The sequence below is a fragment of the Abramis brama genome, assembly GCF_963993115.1.
Source record: "Abramis brama genome assembly, chromosome: 19".
In the NCBI taxonomy this organism is placed as follows: Eukaryota; Metazoa; Chordata; class Actinopteri; order Cypriniformes; family Leuciscidae; genus Abramis; species Abramis brama.
This window is the reverse complement of record NC_139981.1, coordinates 5,711,344-5,731,315: the sequence shown is the minus strand read 5'-3', so window position 1 is coordinate 5,731,315 and position 19,972 is coordinate 5,711,344. Positions and strand designations below refer to the sequence as shown.

Genomic DNA, 19,972 nt, shown 5'->3' with positions numbered 1-19,972 from the left:
ATGCTTTTATTTTATTTTTATCTACAAATAAAAAATGTAATTGTTATAATTTTATTGAATTAAAAATTATTTATTTATGTTTTCATTTAACGTGTAAAATGTATTGGGGGGGGGGGGGGTAGTCAAGAAACTTCATTTACAATTGCATTGATTCAACACAAGTGCACTGCATTGTGGGAGAGTATTCAAAATACTGCATATTTTTGCATATTATACTACAAATGTAAGGACATCTGGATATTCTGAGTTACAGACAATTTGCATACTGTGCTGTGTTGTTATTGATAACTAAATCTATTAAAAATTATTTACACTAATTGAAATAAAGCTGAAATAAAAAAAAATACTGTAAATATTAGATAAAAAAAAAACTTTAACTTAAACAAAAAAATTATAAATGTTGCCTTGGCATCTAACTGAAATTAGTTTAAGTTAAGATTCTAAAAATATTAAAACTGAAATAAAAGTAAATTAAAGCTAAATAGAAATATTCACCAAAAAAGAAAATGGCAAAAGCACATAACAAAAGTACAATATTTTCAGTTAAAATTAAAAGTTGAAAATATAAAAATAAAAGCTAATCAAAAATATTAATAAATCCTATCATAGTATATATATATTGTAAATAATATTAAAATAACACTTACACTGTGCAAAGTACACTCTATACTGCTAGAGAATATGAGTAGAATGCCTTATGCTATTAGTTCTCATTTGCTGGTTAATTAATTTGTCTAGACCTCTCTTGCAACTATGAATGAACTAGTGGCGACTCATTTCCATGTATTAACCCCAGGTTCTCAATGAATGCTGAGACGGGTTGGGTGACTCTGCGAGACCGGCTGGATTATGAGCTCATGAGGCGCTTTACTCTAACGATACTGGCCCGTGATGGAGGAGGGGAGGAGACTACGGGACGTCTCCGCATTAACGTCATGGATGTAAACGACAATGCGCCGATCTTCCAGAAGGAGGCGTATACAGGTTCGCTCATGGAGAACGAACAGGCTCCACAGCAGGTCGTCCGGGCCCGGGTGAGAAACATAAAGACATGTGGAGCTTAGAAAAACACCAGGAAGAGAAACTATAAAAAGCTGTTCACAACACAAACAAAGTTTGTAAAACAAACTCTTTAGTGATAGAAACAGGACGGGGTCTGATTTTATCCTTCAGGTACTGATTGGATGATGAAAAGTGAATAATATGTACCTGAATAGATGGGAAGAGTTGTATTAGAAAGATTTGTTCTGATGTGAGTCCTGTTCTGATGTGTAATTGTGGGTCAGTCAGTCTGTTAGTGTTCAGTATGTCTCTATTAGTGTTTAATTCCAGCTGTCTGCTCTAATCTGAGCTGTGATTGACAGTTTAACGGCAGATGTTGCACTTATCTGACCAGCAGGTGGCGATGTGTTTATGCATGTCTGCCAGTTCACGTTGTTTTTATAATCTTCTAACATCTTCAATACAGTAGTGGCCAAAAGTGATGTCTGGAAGGGGGTTTTAACACAATGTTTGCTTTTAATGACACTTTAACTATTAAACTATCAAAATATGAGGAGTATGTTACATTGGGAAGAAGAATACACTAAACTTGGTTAAGGTATTAAAATTATTTAATGAATTATTTGGCAAGAAAGGTAAACTCCAGCGTATAATTAAATATGGGTTTTTATTGTATTATGCAAAAAACTCACAGGAAATAAAGCATACATTGACTACAATGTAATCAGTTATTAATATTTTGTTTTTGATTACAGCAGCCATTCTCCTGGGCATTGACTTATTAAACTTTGCACGCGTGTCGGGATTAACTTCTTTACGATCCTCCTTAAGTTCTTCCCAAAGTTAAGCTTCATTAAGACCTGCGTGACTTCTCACAATGCAGGTTTATAATTTCCCAAAGCTTTTCAATGGCTTTGAGGTCAGGGGACTGAGGAGGCACTTGAAGACTTCAAAATGCTGAGCATGAACACTTTCATTGCATGCAACTTTGTTGCGTTTGCGGTGTGTTTGGAATCATTATCGTGTTGGAAAATACACATTTGATCTCCAAACAGATCCTCCATACTTCACGTTGTAGGATTCCCAAGTATTGGTCCATTTTCAAAGTGCCTGCAACTTTGTAGATCCTTCCAAAACCTGCAGCAAGACACAAGTCCCCAATAACATTGTTTCCCGTGCCTTGTTGGATTGCAGAACAGGGCTCCAATCTTCCACACTATTTTTTTTATTTTTTTCAGTAGATAAACTAAACTAAAAAAAAAGCTAAACTACTTTATTTACTCGCACACAAGCTAATATTCCAACCTCTCAGAGCTGTTGGCTTACAGTTCAAGATGAAATTGGAGGTTGGAGGTTTCATCCAGGTCTTTAGAAGCTGTTTTGATGTGGTCCCGCATTCAGGCTATTTTCATCTTTCTGTCAAAATGCTCTCTAGCCTTCCTTGACCAGCCACAGCACTTTACATTCTTCAGTGGTCTCAGTGCTTTGAAATAATTCTGTGCATTGTGACCGTTCACATCCAGCACATGAGCGATACCCAAAACCGATTGACCGAATTTAGTCATTTCAACAATATGCTCATTGGTTGCAGCTCCTTCCGTCTGGCCATTTTCACTTAAACCCACAAAATAACATCTAATAATATATAGCTAATAGAGTGATTTATTGAATCACATAGTGATTTACTGAATTATAGGCTGGGAATAATAAGTGCAAGATTGGTATGCCCTTGACATCCACACAATTCGTTATGTTTCATTGTGTCATGATTAATGATACAATTGAAACGTGGAATGCGTATAGAAGTATTACACTCCAGGCACAACTTCACAACATGCATACAAAATAAAAAAATTTGAATAAAGTTTGAAGACACCTATTTTCCTTGGTCGGACATAACTTTTGGCCACTACTGTATATACCATTAATTGTTTTATTACCTTAAAATACTAAAATGCTACTCTTTTGAGAGAAAAAATTATGTTGTGAATAAGTTATTATATTACTTTTATATGTTGACATTTTGTGAGAAATATGTTTGTGACTTCTTGAAGAGCGAATACTGTCACCTTTATTTATATAGTGCTTTATACAAAACAGATTGTTTCAAATCAGCTTTACAGTGATAAACAGGAAAATAATGATCATCTATGCTGTCAGAATTCAATTCTGCTGTAAAGCAGCTCTACAGAAAACAATAGTGTCAATATTTTCAGCTCAATTCAGTTCAGTGTTGATTCAGTTCAGTTCGATGTCTGTGTAAAGTTTATCAATTATGAAATGAGTTCAATTCAGCTATAAGCAGCTCTACAGAAGACAACGTTCACTCGTTCACTTTGAGTCATTTCAATGCTGATTCATTTCAATAACAGTGTTGATGTTGCAAAAATCATCACTTATGATGATCAATTATTACGTTTTTATTCTCATCCAATGTCAGTGTAGTCAAATCAATAATATTACTGAATATTAAGTGTCCCCAACTAAGCAAACTAAAAGCAACAGTGGTAAGGAACCATCTGGTGACAGAAATGGAGAAAAAACCCAATGAATGAACGAATCTTTCCAGGCTGCATCACAATTCGGATTGTGGATTGATATCATTCAGAATATTTCATCTAGCTTTCATTTATTTTTATTTCAATTAGTTGGCAAGGCAACATTTCTAATTATTTTAAGTTGAAGTTTTTCATCAAATATTTGGATTTTATATCACCTTATTATATATCACCTTATTAAAAAAAATAACAAAAAGTTAACAATAACAAAACTGCTTTTTCACTAGATATTGCTGTGTTTGCTCTTGAGTGTCACATGTCAGATACTGTGGCCAATTGCATAAGATTGGGGGCGACACTACCTGCTTTTCCCAAATGGGGCGGTAGGAGTGTTTGGGAAACTAGTTTGGAGATAGTCATTATAGTGAGGATATTATGAATTTCTGCATCTCTCTTTGTGTTGTTCTCAGGCGACGGACGAGGACTCTCCTCCCAATAACATCCTGACCTACTCCATCATCTACGCTTCTCAGTTCAGATCATATTTCAGCATCACTGTGGTGGAGGGCTATGCAGGTCTGTGTTCAAATCAAAGTCACCTAATAATACGATTTCACTGCTTGTTCAGGCTGTTGACGGGTTACATTAGGCTCTCGCCATCGCTCTGTGCAGTAGCGCGAAATCGGATTTGTGTTTAACACCTTAAAGCATGAAAATGCCTTTAGAGAAGCCTTTGTGACCTCTGGTGTTTCATAAACGGATTATAGCTGCGTGTCTTCTAAGCATGTGCTGATGTAACATTTTCTGTTTTTATATTTGTTTTATTTGAATGTCATAACCCCTGTTTGTTTGTTTAGTCATCACGGTGAATCGTCCTCTGGATTATGAGCAGGTTCCTGCTGGATTGATCTTTCTGACTCTGCTGGCCATAGACGGAGGGAACCCGTCCCTCAACAGCACTGTTCCCGTCACCATAGAGCTGTTTGTGAGTACTGCACCTGTCTTCTGGAGGGAATGTTGGGATCCTGTTGGGATGATTGTCAGTTAAATTACTGTTTAAAAGGCTGGGGTCAGTAAGAGTTTTTTATATACAATATATATATATACAGTGAGGAAAATAAGTATTTGAACACCCTGCTATTTTGCAAGTTCTCCCACTTAGAAATCATGGAGGGGTCTGAAATTGTCATCGTAGGTGCATGTCCACTGTGAGAGACATAATCTAAAAAAAAAAATCCAGAAATCACAATGTATGATTTTATTTTTCACAATGTATGATTAACTATTTATTTGTATGATACAGCTGCAAATAAGTATTTGAACACCTGAGAAAATCAATGTTAATATTTGGTACAGTAGCCTTTGTTTGCAATTACAGAGGTCAAACGTTTCCTGTAGTTTTTCACCAGGTTTGCACACACTGCAGGAGGGATTTTGGCCCACTCCTCCACACAGATCTTCTATAGATCAGTCAGGTTTCTGGGCTGTCGCTGAGAAACACGGAGTTTGAGCTCCCTCCAAAGATTCTCTATTGGGTTTAGGTCTGGAGACTGGCTAGGCCATGCCAGAACCTTGATATGCTTCTTACAGAGCCACTCCTTGGTTATCCTGGCTGTGTGCTTCGGGTCATTGTCATGTTGGAAGACCCAGCCTCGACCCATCTTCAATGCTCTAACTGAGGGAAGGAGGTTGTTCCTCAAAATCTCGCAATACATGGCCCCGGTCATCCTCTCCTTAATACAGTGCAGTCGCCCTGTCCCATGTGCAGAAAAACACCCCCAAAGCATGATGCTACCACCCCCATGCTTCACAGTAGGGATGGTGTTCTTGGGATGGTACTCATCATTCTTCTTCCTCCAAACACGTTTAGTGGAATTATGACCAAAAAGTTCTATTTTGGTCTCATCTGACCACATGACTTTCTCCCATGACTCCTCTGGATCATCCAAATGGTCATTGGCAAACTTAAGACGGGCCTTGACATGTGCTGGTTTAAGCAGGGGAACCTTCCGTGCCATGCATGATTTCAAACCATGACGTCTTAGTGTATTACCAACAGTAACCTTGGAAACGGTGGTCCCAGCTCTTTTCGGGTCATTGACCAGCTCCTCCCGTGTAGTTCTGGGCTGATTTCTCACCTTTCTTAGGATCATTGAGACCCCACGAGGTGAGATCTTGCATGGAGCCCCAGTCCGAGGGAGATTGACAGTCATGTTTAGCTTCTTCCATTTTCTAATGATTTCTCCAACAGTGGACCTTTTTTCACCAAGCTGCTTGGCAATTTCCCCGTAGCCCTTTCCAGCCTTGTGGAGGTGTACAATTTTGTCTCTAGTGTCTTTGGACAGCTCTTTGGTCTTGGCCATGTTAGTAGTTGGATTCTTACTGATTGTATGGGGTGGACAGGTGTCTTTATGCAGCTAACGACCTCAAACAGGTGCATCTAATTTAGGATAATAAATGGAGTGGAGGTGGACATTTTAAAGGCAGACTAACAGGTCTTTGAGGGTCAGAATTCTAGCTGATAGACAGGTGTTCAAATACTTATTTGCAGCTGTATCATACAAATAAATAGTTAAAAAATCATATATTGTGATTTCTGGATTTTTTTTTTTAGATTATGTCTCTCACAGTGGACATGCACCTACAATGACAATTTCAGACCCCTCCATGATTTCCAAGTGGGAGAACTTGCAAAATAGCAGGGTGTTCAAATACTTATTTTCCTCACTGTATATATATATATATATATACTTGTTTTACAGCAAGGGTGCATTAAATTGATAGAAAATTACATTAAAGATGGTTTCAAAAGATTTCCATTCAAATAATTCTGTTCTTTCGAAGTTTGTATTTATCAAAGAATCCTGAAAACAAAATGTATCATGGTTTCCACAAATCAACTGGTATTTATAAATCTTTCTTGAGCACAAAATCAGCATATTAATGATTTCATGTGACACTGGAGACTGGAGTAATGATGCTGACAATTCAGTTTTGCCATCACAGGAATAAATTACATTTTAGAATAGATTAAAATAAACAATTATTTTAAATAGCAATAATATTTCACAACATTACTGCTTTTACTTCATTTTTCATCATATAGTCACTGCCTTGGAGAGCATTAGAGACTACTTTAAAAAATATTAGAAAAAAAAAAATCTTACTGACCCCAAACTTTTCAACAGTAGTGTGTTACAAAAATTACAGCAGGACAGATGAACTCTTTAATTTGTTGTGTTGCAGTAGAACCGTCTTTTCATTTAAAGGAATACTCTGGGTTCAGAGTTAAGCCAACTTTATTGCCTGATTTCTTCAAGGGGAGGGTCTATAGGGGGTAAATGTTTTGTTTTCTTTTTTCAAATCGTTCAATCTAATGGACAAAATAAGCTCTCGCAATTAACATATGAACGCGCCTATCGACGATGGAAAAACACACGTTTTAGTTTCTGCTCTGACAGACGCAAGACCTGCCAAACGCTGTGAGTGTGTGTTAGAAATCAGGAATGGTGAGAGAACATTGTACTACATTTTTTCGTCTTTAAACCAAACTTGGGTCTCCAGCCGACAAAGTTTAAATCCCATCTTGCCAGTGCGCTTCCCATTATGTTTACGTGTTAAGTCAGTAGGTAGATAGTAGACGGTCTTTTGCAGCTGTTTAAACACATTCGACCACATGAGTGTCTACACCACGAAAGCAATCTAGTCGAATGTGTTTTCGACTACCCCTGGAAGTGGTTGAAAGTAGAGAAGCTCACAACGTTTCAGACCCCGTTTACACCTGTATTTAGCGCCGTCCACTTGTGATCCGATCGACCAAAACGCATCTTAATACCAGGTGTAAACAGAGCCAAAGAGCCAATCCAGAATTTTGATATTTTAATGGAAAAAGGAAAATGAATGTTACGCCACAAGTGCTGCGATTGAGCTTAACTTGAAACCAAGAATAATACTTTATCTTTATCCTAGAATCTAGTGAAAACGAAGATTACTGAACCGTCATTTCAGATATAAATTCCTCACACACAAACAGACACAGTTTGGTGTTGCGTGATCTGTGTTCGTTCTGAATTCATTGGTTTCCTCTTAGGTTCATTGACTAGGACGGTTAATCCACAGATCATTTCTCTCTGACATTTCTCTGCTCTTTTATTATAATTCTGATTAGACACATTTCATCTGAAAAACAGCAGGGGTTTGACACATCCATGCCAGTGTGTGTGTGTGTGTGTGCGCGTGTGTGTGTGTGTGTGTGTTACTGCGTTGAGCTGAATTGAAATGGTAAAACAGTGTATGTGTCTAATATTGAATAATTTCCCATTGCCACAGCCTGTGAGTTTCCATTAAACCCTAAAAGCACTCCATCAATACATTTAATTACAACCAAAGCATTTTTTCCCTGTGGAAAATTAATGAGTTAATATTTAAAGACTTTTTTAGATACCTAAAACACTGATTTCTTCCCTCCTTCCCTCCGCAGGACCAGAATGACAACCCACCCGAGTTCAGCCTCCCGTCTTATATCGTCAACATACCGGAGAATATCATTGCAGGTGCATTAATAATTATATTATCAAAAAATGGAAGAATGTATCAACATGTAGCACATGTACAGTGCTCAAAACCTCATGACAACATAACTAGATTCCTGTCAGTGATGATTTACAACGCTCAGCCAGCTGTGCACTAGTTCTGTTCAACGCTAATATAATGTTTTGTGTGAATAAGTGCTGTTTTCCAAGACACACAGGCTTATGGTAGTTTTGTTTCAGCTCTGACCACCCAAAAACAGAACCAAAGAGTTCAAATATTACACAGAAAATCTAGTTAGAGGTTTGTACTAAACCTGTTAAACTTGTGATTATATTATATTATGTTAATATTAGAGTTATATGTTGATTCTTATGCACACCAGTCTGCATGACAAGCACTGGAAATGCAAATCTAGTCTATTCAGCTACCATTTTTTTCTGTGCTGCATCATTTTGGATTACATTACAAAACTCCTTCAATATATTTGTTTCTGTTTTGGCTCTTATAATTCATTTTCTTTCTTTTTTTTTCTTTTAAATGATTGTTTTAATTGAGCAAGTATGTTGTGTGCAGAGGGAAAAGAGACAGGATTCTCTTTTTTCACAATTCTCATGCATTTATTCATTAAATGCCTTTATTCCACACAATAGACTCGCCTCCAATCATCAAAGGGAAATTACATTTGCTCTGCATGTGTGTTTGTGTGTGTGTCAAGGGTACTGAACACACTCCACTAAAATCTGATGAACCTGAAATCCATAACCCTGTCTCCATCAAAGCACACATTAACCACTTCCTGTCTGAAGAACATCCCTTACACTTTGCCTGTCTATCATGTCATGTTATGTGTTATGTGTTTTTCTCTTCATTCAGCTGTCTGTCTCACGCAATCATCATCTGATGGTTTGTTTACTTCCTCTTTTCTCTTTTGACTCTTTTTTTGAAAACTTTTGATGTTTTCTCTCTCTCTCGCTCTCTCTCTCTCTCTGTCAGGAGCTACGGTGTTGTTTGTGAATGCCACTGATCTGGACGCCTCTCGAGAATTTGGACAGGCCTCTCTCATATATTCCCTGCAGGGCAGCTCACAGTTCAGACTCAACACGCGTTCAGGTGGGCAACGTCACACACGCTCACACCTGCCCTTTAACCTTTTAACCTTTTTTGGTTCCCATGAGGAAAACAGCTTATAAATCATACTAAGTGATGTTTTTTGAAAACGTAAAAATGCAGAAAGTTTTCTGTGCTGGTTTAGGGGTAGTGTTAGGGTAAGGGGATGGAATATACAGTTTGTACAGTATAAAAATCATTATGTCTATGGAAAGTCCCCTTAAAACATGGAAACCCAACGTGTGTGTGTGCGTGTAGGAGAGATCACCACTACAGCTCTTCTGGATCGAGAGATGAAGTCTGAGTATATTCTGATCATAAGAGCCGTGGATGGTGGGGTGGGGCCACAGCAGAAAATTGGCATCGCTACGGTAACGTCTGACTCTTTGATCTACCTCAGACAGACAGCATCACCTATGTATAAAACCACTTTATTTTACTTGACAGAAGAGTCGTTTACTGTCTATTCTTAATAATTAAATGGGTGTTTATTTTCATATAGCTGTTTCCACCATATTTTAAATGCAAAGTCACTTGAAGCCATGCATTATTGTGATTTTATAGTGTTTTAAAGCATGCATATATTTCTCTGCAGGTGAACATCACTATACTGGACATAAATGATAACGCCCCCATGTGGCGAGATGAGCCATATCAAGCAAATGTTGTGGAGATGAGTCCCATCGATACCGACGTCATTACTGTGAGTGCACTGATCTGACCTTTAACCTCTGAACTGACCTTTCGACCTCAAACTGTCCAGACCTTTTATTTTTAAAGCAATATTTCCCGAGAAATAGTTTTTGACTGCTTTGTGTGAATAATGGCTTACATTTCAGTCTGTTCCTCACACAAAGTAATCATGTGGTTTCCAAAGACTACTTATTCTATTTTTTTTAATGGTGCGTATAGTTCCCCTTTAGGAACTAGACAGACGTGGTCTGTTAGACACCAAACATTCTACAATCCCATCATATCCCACCATCTGTATAGATTAGATGAAATGACAAGATACAGAAACAGTGCCTGTTTTGAAGCAGAGGTTTGATCCTAATGTCAGCAAGTAAACATGGTTAGTGCTATTGATTTTATGAGTAATAATATCTTATAGTTTCTCTCTGAGTCAAATCCCCCCAGTACCCAGAGGAGCAAGTTTCCATCTCCTCTCCGTCTGGAGAAAACCTCTCTGTCCCAGCCTTTGATCGGCTGGAGTTTTGCAGCTGAATTCAAAGTGGGCTCTCACCCCGGTGTCCTTGGAACATTTTATGGAGCTCCTATATGCTCCTATTATTCTTTTGCTTGAAGTATGTGAAAGTCCCATCTTGAGGGGGTTTTCCTCCTTTGGTGAATGAATAAATTAGTTCATATGTTAATGTCAGTCATGCCATCTCTACTTTCAGTCTCAGTAGGCACTCCCAGGGACCATTCATAAGTTAGCTAGAGGTTTCCAACATCTAAAACTCCAATATGACGGATTAGCTTTAATGTATTTAATGTAAGTCATGGTTCACAAAGTTATCAGTCCACCAGGAAGCAACATCTTGTTTACCAGGTTCCCAGACTGCTACAATGAGCTCATTTAAAGGTGAAGTGTGTGATTTATGTACCACTCGTGGCACCAAACAGAACTGTTTTCATGACTAACTCATCCCGTTGGATTAGTGTTGTTATGTCTGGCTCTGGAACCTACACTCTTTGAAGAAAGGGTTCTTTCAGCGAACCTTTTAGTGGTTCCCATCATGGGATCAATTTATGGATTTAGTTTTCATTCATTTTCTTTTAATTCATGTTTTATTTTGATTACATCTTATGAATCAAACAGCTTGTAAACATACTTTATGACTAGAAGAAATTGAAATAACCTGTTAAACATTAAAGTATTATGCATTCATTTAAGACATTTCCCCTTATATAGAACTTCTTTGTCTTTTGTATTTAAAATCGAGTCAAGAACCCTAGGCTTCTACGTAGAACCTTTTTTCCTTAGAGTGTACAAATAAATTACACACTTTTCAAGAAGAACAAGTCAGTTGGATTTGCCAAAGTTTACTAGTTTCATGGCATCAGATCTTTTTAAAGATGTTTAAGGTTTTTGTTTGAGGCAATTAGTAAATCAAATATCCAACAAGCACAGCTATATAAAATATTACATTTTTACTTTTGGTTGGACTGAAATTCTGACCACTAGATACAATTTCTGCTATTTTTTGGTGTTGACTGCTGTGTCGTTATTTAAGTGAACTATTACTTTGTTGCACACTTTGTTAACATTACTGTGGCATCAATGATTTCAGATTTATCTGCCACTAAACTTCACAGTCTCAATAAGCCAGACCTTTGGCTGTTGCCATAGAAGTGTCGCCTTTGACTTCTCCATGGGGAATTGTAAGACATTAAGGCATCCATTTCTGTAAAGCTGCTTTGCAATGACATAAATTGTAAAAAACACTTGAAATACTCGTCCAGATTACAGAATATTCTGGGCAAGAATCGCCTACTTTACACACACCAGGCAGCCACTTTATTAGGTACTAATTGCTAGTACCAGGTTGGACCCCCTTTTGCTTTCAGAACTGCCTTGAATATTTGTGGCATGGATTCAACAAGGTCCTGGAAACATTACTCAGAGATTTTGGTCCATATTGACATGATACCATTACACAGTTGTGGCTGCGATTCATGATGCGATCTCCCGTTCCAGAACATCACAAAGGTGCTCTATTGGATTGAGATCTGGTGACTGTGGAGGCCATTTGAGAATAGTGAACTCATGTTAGTTCAAGAAACCAGTTTGAAATGATTTGAGCTTTGTGACATGGGGCCCTATTTTAACAATCTGAAACGCAAGTGTCAAAGCGCAAAGCGCAAGTAACTTTGTGGGCGGGTCTCGGCGCTGTTGCTATTTTCCCGGCGGGATAAATGACTCTTGCGCCCGGCGCAAATCTAAAAGGGGTTGGTCTGAAGTAGCTTCATTATTCATAGGTGTGGTTTGGGCGTAACGTGAAATAAACCAATCAGAGCGTCATCTCACATTCCCTTTAAGAGCAGACGCGCTTTTTCCTTGGCGTATTGCTATAATAACGGCGGATTTGCCAGGCGCGCGCCAGGAGCGGTTCACAGCCGAGGAGAGCAACGCTCTCGTCACGGCCGTAAAAGAGAGAGAAGTGACATTGGGGATGGAGAAACACACCCAAATTAAACAGGCATATAATAATGTGGGTAAATGTGTAAGCTAGATGTATGCTTTTATAATAAATTATCTATCTATCTATCTATCTATCTATCTATCTATCTATCTATCTATCGTTTGTAATAATATGATTTGCAAAAATGAAAACTGCTGCTTCTGTGTAGATTAGAGAATCAAAGTGTATGCGCGTTGTGCACGCTATACATTATGGTCAAGCATGCGCCCTTAAAATAGCATAATGAACAACGCGCAACGCGCCACTGACTTTAGACTAGGTTTTTTCTGGCCAGTGGCGCAATTGTTTTATGGAACAGTAAAATAGCACCAGGGATTGTTTGCGCCGGGACACGCCTCCTTTTTTGCGCTGAACCGCCCAGGGAGCGCAAGTTCATTCCCTAGTTTAGCGACATGCTTTTGTGGAGGGAAAAGCGCGCTTTGCGCGGGTGCAAAATAGGAATGAAACATGCGTCGGTGTACAAAGTCAATTGCGCTGGGTGCAAGATAGGGCCCATGGTGTGTTATCCTGCTGGAAGAAGCCATCAGAAGATGGACATGTTTAGCAACGATACTCAGGTAGGCTATGGCATTAAAACCGATGCTCAGTTGGCAAAAAGGGGCAAGTCTGGCAAGAAAATATTCTCCACACCATTACACCAGCAGCCTGAACCGCTGATACAAGGCAGGATGTGTCCATACTTTCATATTATGCCAAATGCTGACCCTACCAACTGAATGTTGCAGCAAAAATCGAGAGTCATCAAATCAGGGATTGTCCAGTTTTGGTGAGCCTGTGTGAACTGTGGCTTCAGTTTCCTGTTCTTATCTGACAGGAGTGGCACAAGTGTGTTTTCTGCTTCTGTATCAAGGTTTGATGTGTTGAGCGTTCAGAGATGCTCTTCTGCAGACCTCGGTTTTAAAATGTGCTTATTTGAGTTACTGTTGCCTTTCTATCAGCTGAACCAGTCTGGATTTTCTCCTCTGACCCCTGACATCAACAAGGCATTTTCACCCACAGAACTGCTGCTCACTGGATATTTTCTCTTTTTCTGACCATTTCTCTGTAAACTATAGAGATGGTTGTGCGTGAAAATCCCAGTAGTTCAGAAGTTTCTGAAATACTCAGACCAGCCCGTCTGGCACCAACAACAATGCCACGCTCAAAGTCAGTCACTTAAATCATCTTTCTTCCTCCTTCTGATGCTCCGTTTGAACTTCAGCAGATCGTCTTGACTATGTCTACATGCCTAAATGCATTGAGTTGCTGCCATGTGAGTGGCTGAATAGATATTTGCGTTAATGAGCAGTTCAATAGGTGTACTTAATAAAGTGGCTGGTGATATATTTCAGCCTTGTAAACACATTTTGTGCAACAATTTCAGCAGGATCTTTTACATTTTGCATGCAGTATAAATCAGACTATCTAAACTGTGGGCGATATCTGTGAACGTGGCATCTGAGGAAAAAGCGAACTGATACTGTTGGAAAAAACTATTGAATTTGAGATGTGGGTGTTCAAGTTAAATGTGGTCAGGCCTTTAAAGACCTTTAACTCTGCTTGTAAACGTTTTGGTGTTTTATAGTGGCTCTGTCTTTGGATAAATATGCCACTAATTGTCCTTTAATTAACAGGCCAGTACTGAACTTCATTAGGAGGTTCCGATGACTAATTAAAATGTAGCCCAGAGTCAAGTGCATACTTGATTACCCTGCTGGACACTGTGCAGGAGAGAGAGAGAGATGAAACAGAACAAAGGAAGGAATGGATGGATAATTTTAATCACAGAGCAGTGGATGTAAAAACCAAATGTTTTAAAGCTTTTGACTTCCACACTCTGGTCCAGACTTCCACAATCAGTCTATTTACCAGTCAAAACAGTGGTATTGTGTGATCTAACCAGTACCATGTACTCACTATCATGTCATTTAAGTCTCCTTTTATCTGATGATTTACAGAATTCCCAAGTTATTATTTTCCGTGCAGCATACAGTAATGCTTGGGGTTGGTAAGGTTTTTTCATGTTTTTGGAGGAAGTCTCTTATGCTCACCAAGGCTGCATTTATTTGATCCAAAATACAGTAAAAACATGAATATTGTGAAATAATTTCAGTTATTTATTCCTGTGATGTCAAAGCTGGATTTTCAGCATCATTACTCCAGTCTTCAGTCACATGATCCTTCAGAAATCATTCTAATATGCTGATTTGTTGCTCAAAAAACATTTCTTATTATCATATCATGTTGAAAACTGTTGTGCTGCTTAATATTTTTGTGGGATCGTGATACCATTTTTTTCAGATTTTTTTCAAAAACTCAAATATTTTGACTATATAGTGTTTACAACAGATGATTTTCGTTGAATAACAGTTTAATTTTTTACCTGTTTTTCACACAAAGCTATCATGTGACCTCAGAAGACTATGAACACAGATCACATAGACTACTTTTATGATATGTGATATATGATGGTTATTTTTTTTAATCATTTTTGAAGCTTGACAGCCAGGGACACGGCCCTGTATTCTTTCATATGAAAAAAGCATTGAGGACTTTCTGCAAGGCATACAAATGACTGCAGGACAACATATTTTAACATCGCAAAATCACGCACATCAACTTTAAAATGGTCTGTAAACATGCCTGAATAAATGTGTGTAAAATAAAATCCCTCAGAGTTCAATTCAATTAGATAAAGTTTACATTAGACCCATGCCATTCATCACCCGTTTAAACTCCCTTGAATCAATGAAGAACACAGTCGTCTGGTCCTTCCTGTTTTAATAATTAAAGACTTACAGAACCTTTGTTCTCTAATGACCAATTAAGTGATTTTCAGTGCTTTCTGCACCAGCACTGTGAATAATTGATTGGCTCTTTAAAAAAAAAATAACAGCCAGGGATTTATACAGTTATGCTCCATGCATAAATCTCCCATCATGCCATTCTGTGGGGAGATGATTGGTGTGATTTAATTTCTGCACCTTGGAACTCTGTTTTGTGACTCATTTTTTATTTTTCTCTTTGCAGATATTAGCGGTGGACCCTGATTATGGTGATAATGGGACGGTGGTTTATTCCATAAATCCAGAGAACCCCTTCTACACCATCAACCGCAACACTGGGAAGATCCGCACCAGTGGAGCTGTGCTGGACAGAGAGAGTCAAAACGCCCGGTCCGCACTGCTTATGAGGACCATCATTGTCTCTGCTATTGACCGTAAGCAACTCTCAGCTGTCCCATAATGCCTCTCTCTCTCTCTGAGGCCACAATAAAGCTAGTTTTACAGTCGCCAACCTTCAGTGTCTTTAAATCATGCTAACACACCAGTCTTCCCATATCTCCAGTATAAAGTTTGTATGTTGTGCACAGTATGTAAACTTTGGACACACTACAGTTCTAAAGTTAATACTTTAAGAATTATTCATGCATTAAACAAATTTGACAGTGAAGACATTTGTAATGCTACAAAAAGATTTCTATGTCAAATAAATGCTGTTCTTTTGAACTTTCTATTCATCATATAATCCTGAAAAATAAAATGTGATACATTAAGACTGGAGTAATGATGCTAAAAATTCAGCTCTGTCGTCACAGGAATAAATTACATTTTAAAATATATTTAAATAAAAACAGTTACATTTAAATTGTAAAAATATTTTACTATATTACCGTTTGTTTCTGTATGTTTAGTCAATTGCATAAGATATTTAATTGAGTGTAAGAGACTTCTTTCAAAAACTTGACCTTTCACAAACAGATTTTAAAAATCATTTCATTAATTCAAAGATATCCATGTGCTGTATTTTATAATCACAATATTATATATCAAAGTATGTATGTTGATCATTGCCTAATTCTGTTTCACTTACTATAAAAATAGAATGCAGTGTATACCGTGCGGTATTCACTTTGTAAGGTGTTACTCCTTTCCAAACACATCTTTTGTTTTGTCTGCCTCCTCACAATTTGTCTTTCTCCCTCTGTTAGTTGTGTTTGACAATATAAACTGATATTTCTTTAAAGAATTCCTTCCCCCTCAGTGGATCTAATGACTACAGAAAACTCAGATAAGTGATGCCATATGTGAGTATTCTCTTTGTTGTGCTGCCCTCCTCAGGTGGGACACCTCCACTGCGCTCTTCAGCCAGCGCTACGGTGTATGTGAACCTCCTGGACCTCAATGACAACGATCCTGCCTTTCTCAACCTCCCATTTGTTGCTGAAGTACCAGAGGGGCTTCCTATTGGATCGTCTGTGTTCAGGGTTAGCATTTGATTGATCCACAGGGACTGAAAGTTCACTGATTAAATATTCAACATTCATTTTAGTATGCTGGCCCGGGTTAATATCCTCATTTGAAATATAGATTTTAAATAAACCAAGCAATAATTGCAACTGAATTTGACAGACAGTAATCACCAGGCATTTTCACTGTATGAAAATGAGCAGATTTGACATTTTGATAACTACGTTGCTGCCAACTCTCACACATTGAGCATGAGACTCACACAATTGACACTTCTCACATGCTCTCACGCCACACTTCCATTTTCTCACGCAGAGAAAAATCACTAAGCAAAGAGGACACTGACACCGACAGACAAGACAGAGCTGGTTACTCTTTTTATATGAAACAAATTCTCAGCTCTCAGATTCTGTCAATTTTATTACGAAATGCAAACAATAAATACTGTTTTGGCGTAAACTGTAAACCCATCTCTGACTCAAAGTAAATAAACACGAATGAACAGGTATGTTGAAAGATACATTACAACTTACTGAAATGTATGCCTCATACATAATATCGATCAATCAGTGTTTTTCACCCGCGAAAAGAGGTCAATAAAACAGCTGGAGAACAATAGCCTGTCACATAACATTTACCTCAGAAAAAAAGCCCTTTAATGACCATTATAGCACGTTAGTTGGCTAGAGGAATTGCCTATTTTGCTAAATATGTGCACTATATTACATATTTATTATAATTTTACTTAATTTATGGCCTATATCATTAAAATATGATGTTGTTATCATGATAAAAACCTCATCATATTTAATTTGAGTTGTTATTTTTAACCTTTAATAATAATACCTCCATTTCCATAATTCCCACTCCAAGCTAAACTCAAAAGTTGGCAGCCTTGAAAATGCATCATGGTATCCACAAAAATATTAAGCAGCACAACTGTTTTTAACATGGATAATTACTAGAAAGTAAAGTTCGTTGGGAAAAACTTAAACTTTTGGAAAAATGTTGGCTTGACAAAGCCTAAAGCTTCCTAGCATGATTTATCATGTTGTTAGCATGTCTTGGCATGTGTCCAGCGTTATTTTACATTTTGCTGACATGTTTTAATACATTGCTAGCATGAATCAACATGTTCCAAGCATTTTAGCATGTTACTAGCATGAATTACCAAAACACTAATGTTGCTAGCATGTTTTAGCATATTGCTAGATTGTTTTAACATGTTGCTGGTATGTTTAAACACATTGTTAACGTGTTTTAGCATGTTGCTAGTATGTTTTGGCTCATTGTTAACATGAATTATCATGTTGCCAGCATGTGTTTGCATTTTGCTATCATAAATTAGCATGTTGTTAGCATGAATTAGCATGTTTTTGCACATTGCTGCCTAACATGATTGAACATGTTGCTAATATGTTTTAGCACGTTGCTAGCATTAATTAGCATGTTGCTATCATGAATTATCTTGTACCAATTCTCTGGTCATCTTTGATTCAATGTTGAGGTCTAATGAAGTTCTTGTAATAAAACTGTCCTGTGCTCTTCTGCCCCCTGCTGGTTTCCTCCCTCAGGTGCAGGTGCAGGACCCCGATGAAGGTGACAATGGCGCGGTTACCATGGCGCTTCAGATGGGGATGCCGCGGCTGGACTTCAGGCTCAACATCACCACAGGAATCCTGGTTTCCACGGCAGTGCTGGACCGCGAGCAGATTGGCCAGTATTATCTGAGAATTATTGCGTATGACGCAGGCCAGTTTCCACGAACATCCACCAGCACTCTCACTATCACAGGTACCGAGCAGGAGGACTAATCACTGTCCAGCTGTCGATACAAAGCAAATGCTGAATGATGTTATTGTGTGTGTCTCTCTTTCTCTGCAGTTTTGGACATGAATGATGAGACGCCAACCTTCTTTCCCAGCGTTTATAACGTATCGTTGGTTGAGAGCGTGCCCCGTGATTATGTGCTGGTCAGACTGAACTGCACAGACAATGACGCGGGTCTTAACGCAGAGCTCAGCTATTTTATCACAGGTCAGAGTGCAGAGGGTCACAGATCAGAGGGTGCGAATGAGTTTGTGCTGATGGAGCAACACTGTGGGATTTTGGCTGGGTCTGCTGTGACCCACAGTGACTCGCTTTCAGCAATGTGAAGCTAAAGCTAAGGCATCATAGCCTTAACAACACAGCATTCCAGTTTCTAATAAATATACCCTAGGCCAACGTATTGAGCACAGCATTGTGCTCAGTTACAAGAAGACGGATGAAGCTCATTCAATTGTGAAAAGTGATAACTTTATTTAGTTTGTAATGTTGCTAGTTGAGCATGAAAAAGGTCTGCAAAGTTACAAAGCACAAAGTTTCTGAACAATTTCTGAACTCCCTGAAACACCTCCATTGTAGTCTTGAGTTTTATTCTGGGAACAAACACGCCACAATATTCCTAATTTAAATAATTCCTGCCCAAGGCATACGCAAAATAAAGGGGCGGGGCCTGGTTGAGTTGCGTTAGTAGTGTGTTAAAAACTTGTTGTTATGGTAAGCAGTGTGACATTTCCTAAACACACTCGAAGCGGTGGACCAATCACAACACACTGGTCCAATTAGAGCACATTGTGCTTTTCGGAAGGAGGGGCTTCATAGAGACAGGAACTAAACAAAGTGTTACTGACAGAGAGGTGCTGCAAATGTCAAATATGTACCATTATGTAACAACATGCTAATCTCAAACTCCATTGAAATCAATTGTGTATCAAAATCAGTCAAGCACACTAAGGTTTGGGACAGAGCTGTGATTTGAGATTTCTCAGCCTATGTTTATGTGTGCCAATAGGAGGGAACCAAGATGGAAAGTTTAGCGTGGGCTTCCGGACAGGTGTGGTTCGAACCGTGGTGGGTCTGGATCGGGAGACTCAGGGCTCGTACAGCCTGGTGATTGAAGCGATTGGTGAGTTTCATATAGGTGTTAAAACATCTGGTTATGCATGTGTGCATGCATATGTGGTATGATCTTTTGCAGTTTCCTGTATAAATGACATTGAATTGAAAGAAGTGTTGTGGTTTCCTGTTTGAGCTGTGCAGCTTTCAGAAATACGGCAGCGTGTTCTAATACCAGTTTGATGAGCTTCTATGAAAATATGCTGCCCACATTTTTCCATACTGAGTTCATGTGTGTGTGTATATATATATATATATATATATATATATATAAAATATATATATATATATATATATATATTATATATATATTTATTTATATATACACACACAAGAATTCTGACTTTATAACTCACAATTACGTTAAATAATAGTTTTCAAAATAATAATTATATATATATATATAACTGCTAAATGAATACATGTAAATGTGTATATATATATATATATATATATA

General features: G+C 38.1%; 1 protein-coding gene across 1 annotated transcript in view; it reads left to right on the top strand.

Moving 5' to 3' along the window:
* Positions 1-19,972, top strand: part of cdh23 (cadherin-related 23) — a 232,804-nt gene that overhangs the window by 156,587 nt on the left and 56,245 nt on the right. Inside the window, exons 15-26 of the mRNA XM_084093482.1 lie at positions 797-1,034; positions 3,971-4,076; positions 4,358-4,485; positions 7,981-8,053; positions 9,027-9,143; positions 9,399-9,511; positions 9,736-9,843; positions 15,356-15,545; positions 16,447-16,592; positions 18,150-18,369; positions 18,460-18,612; positions 19,412-19,525. Of these exons, the coding sequence (XP_083949608.1) occupies positions 797-1,034; positions 3,971-4,076; positions 4,358-4,485; positions 7,981-8,053; positions 9,027-9,143; positions 9,399-9,511; positions 9,736-9,843; positions 15,356-15,545; positions 16,447-16,592; positions 18,150-18,369; positions 18,460-18,612; positions 19,412-19,525 (1,706 nt within the window). The remainder of the gene's footprint in view (positions 1-796; positions 1,035-3,970; positions 4,077-4,357; positions 4,486-7,980; positions 8,054-9,026; positions 9,144-9,398; positions 9,512-9,735; positions 9,844-15,355; positions 15,546-16,446; positions 16,593-18,149; positions 18,370-18,459; positions 18,613-19,411; positions 19,526-19,972) is intronic.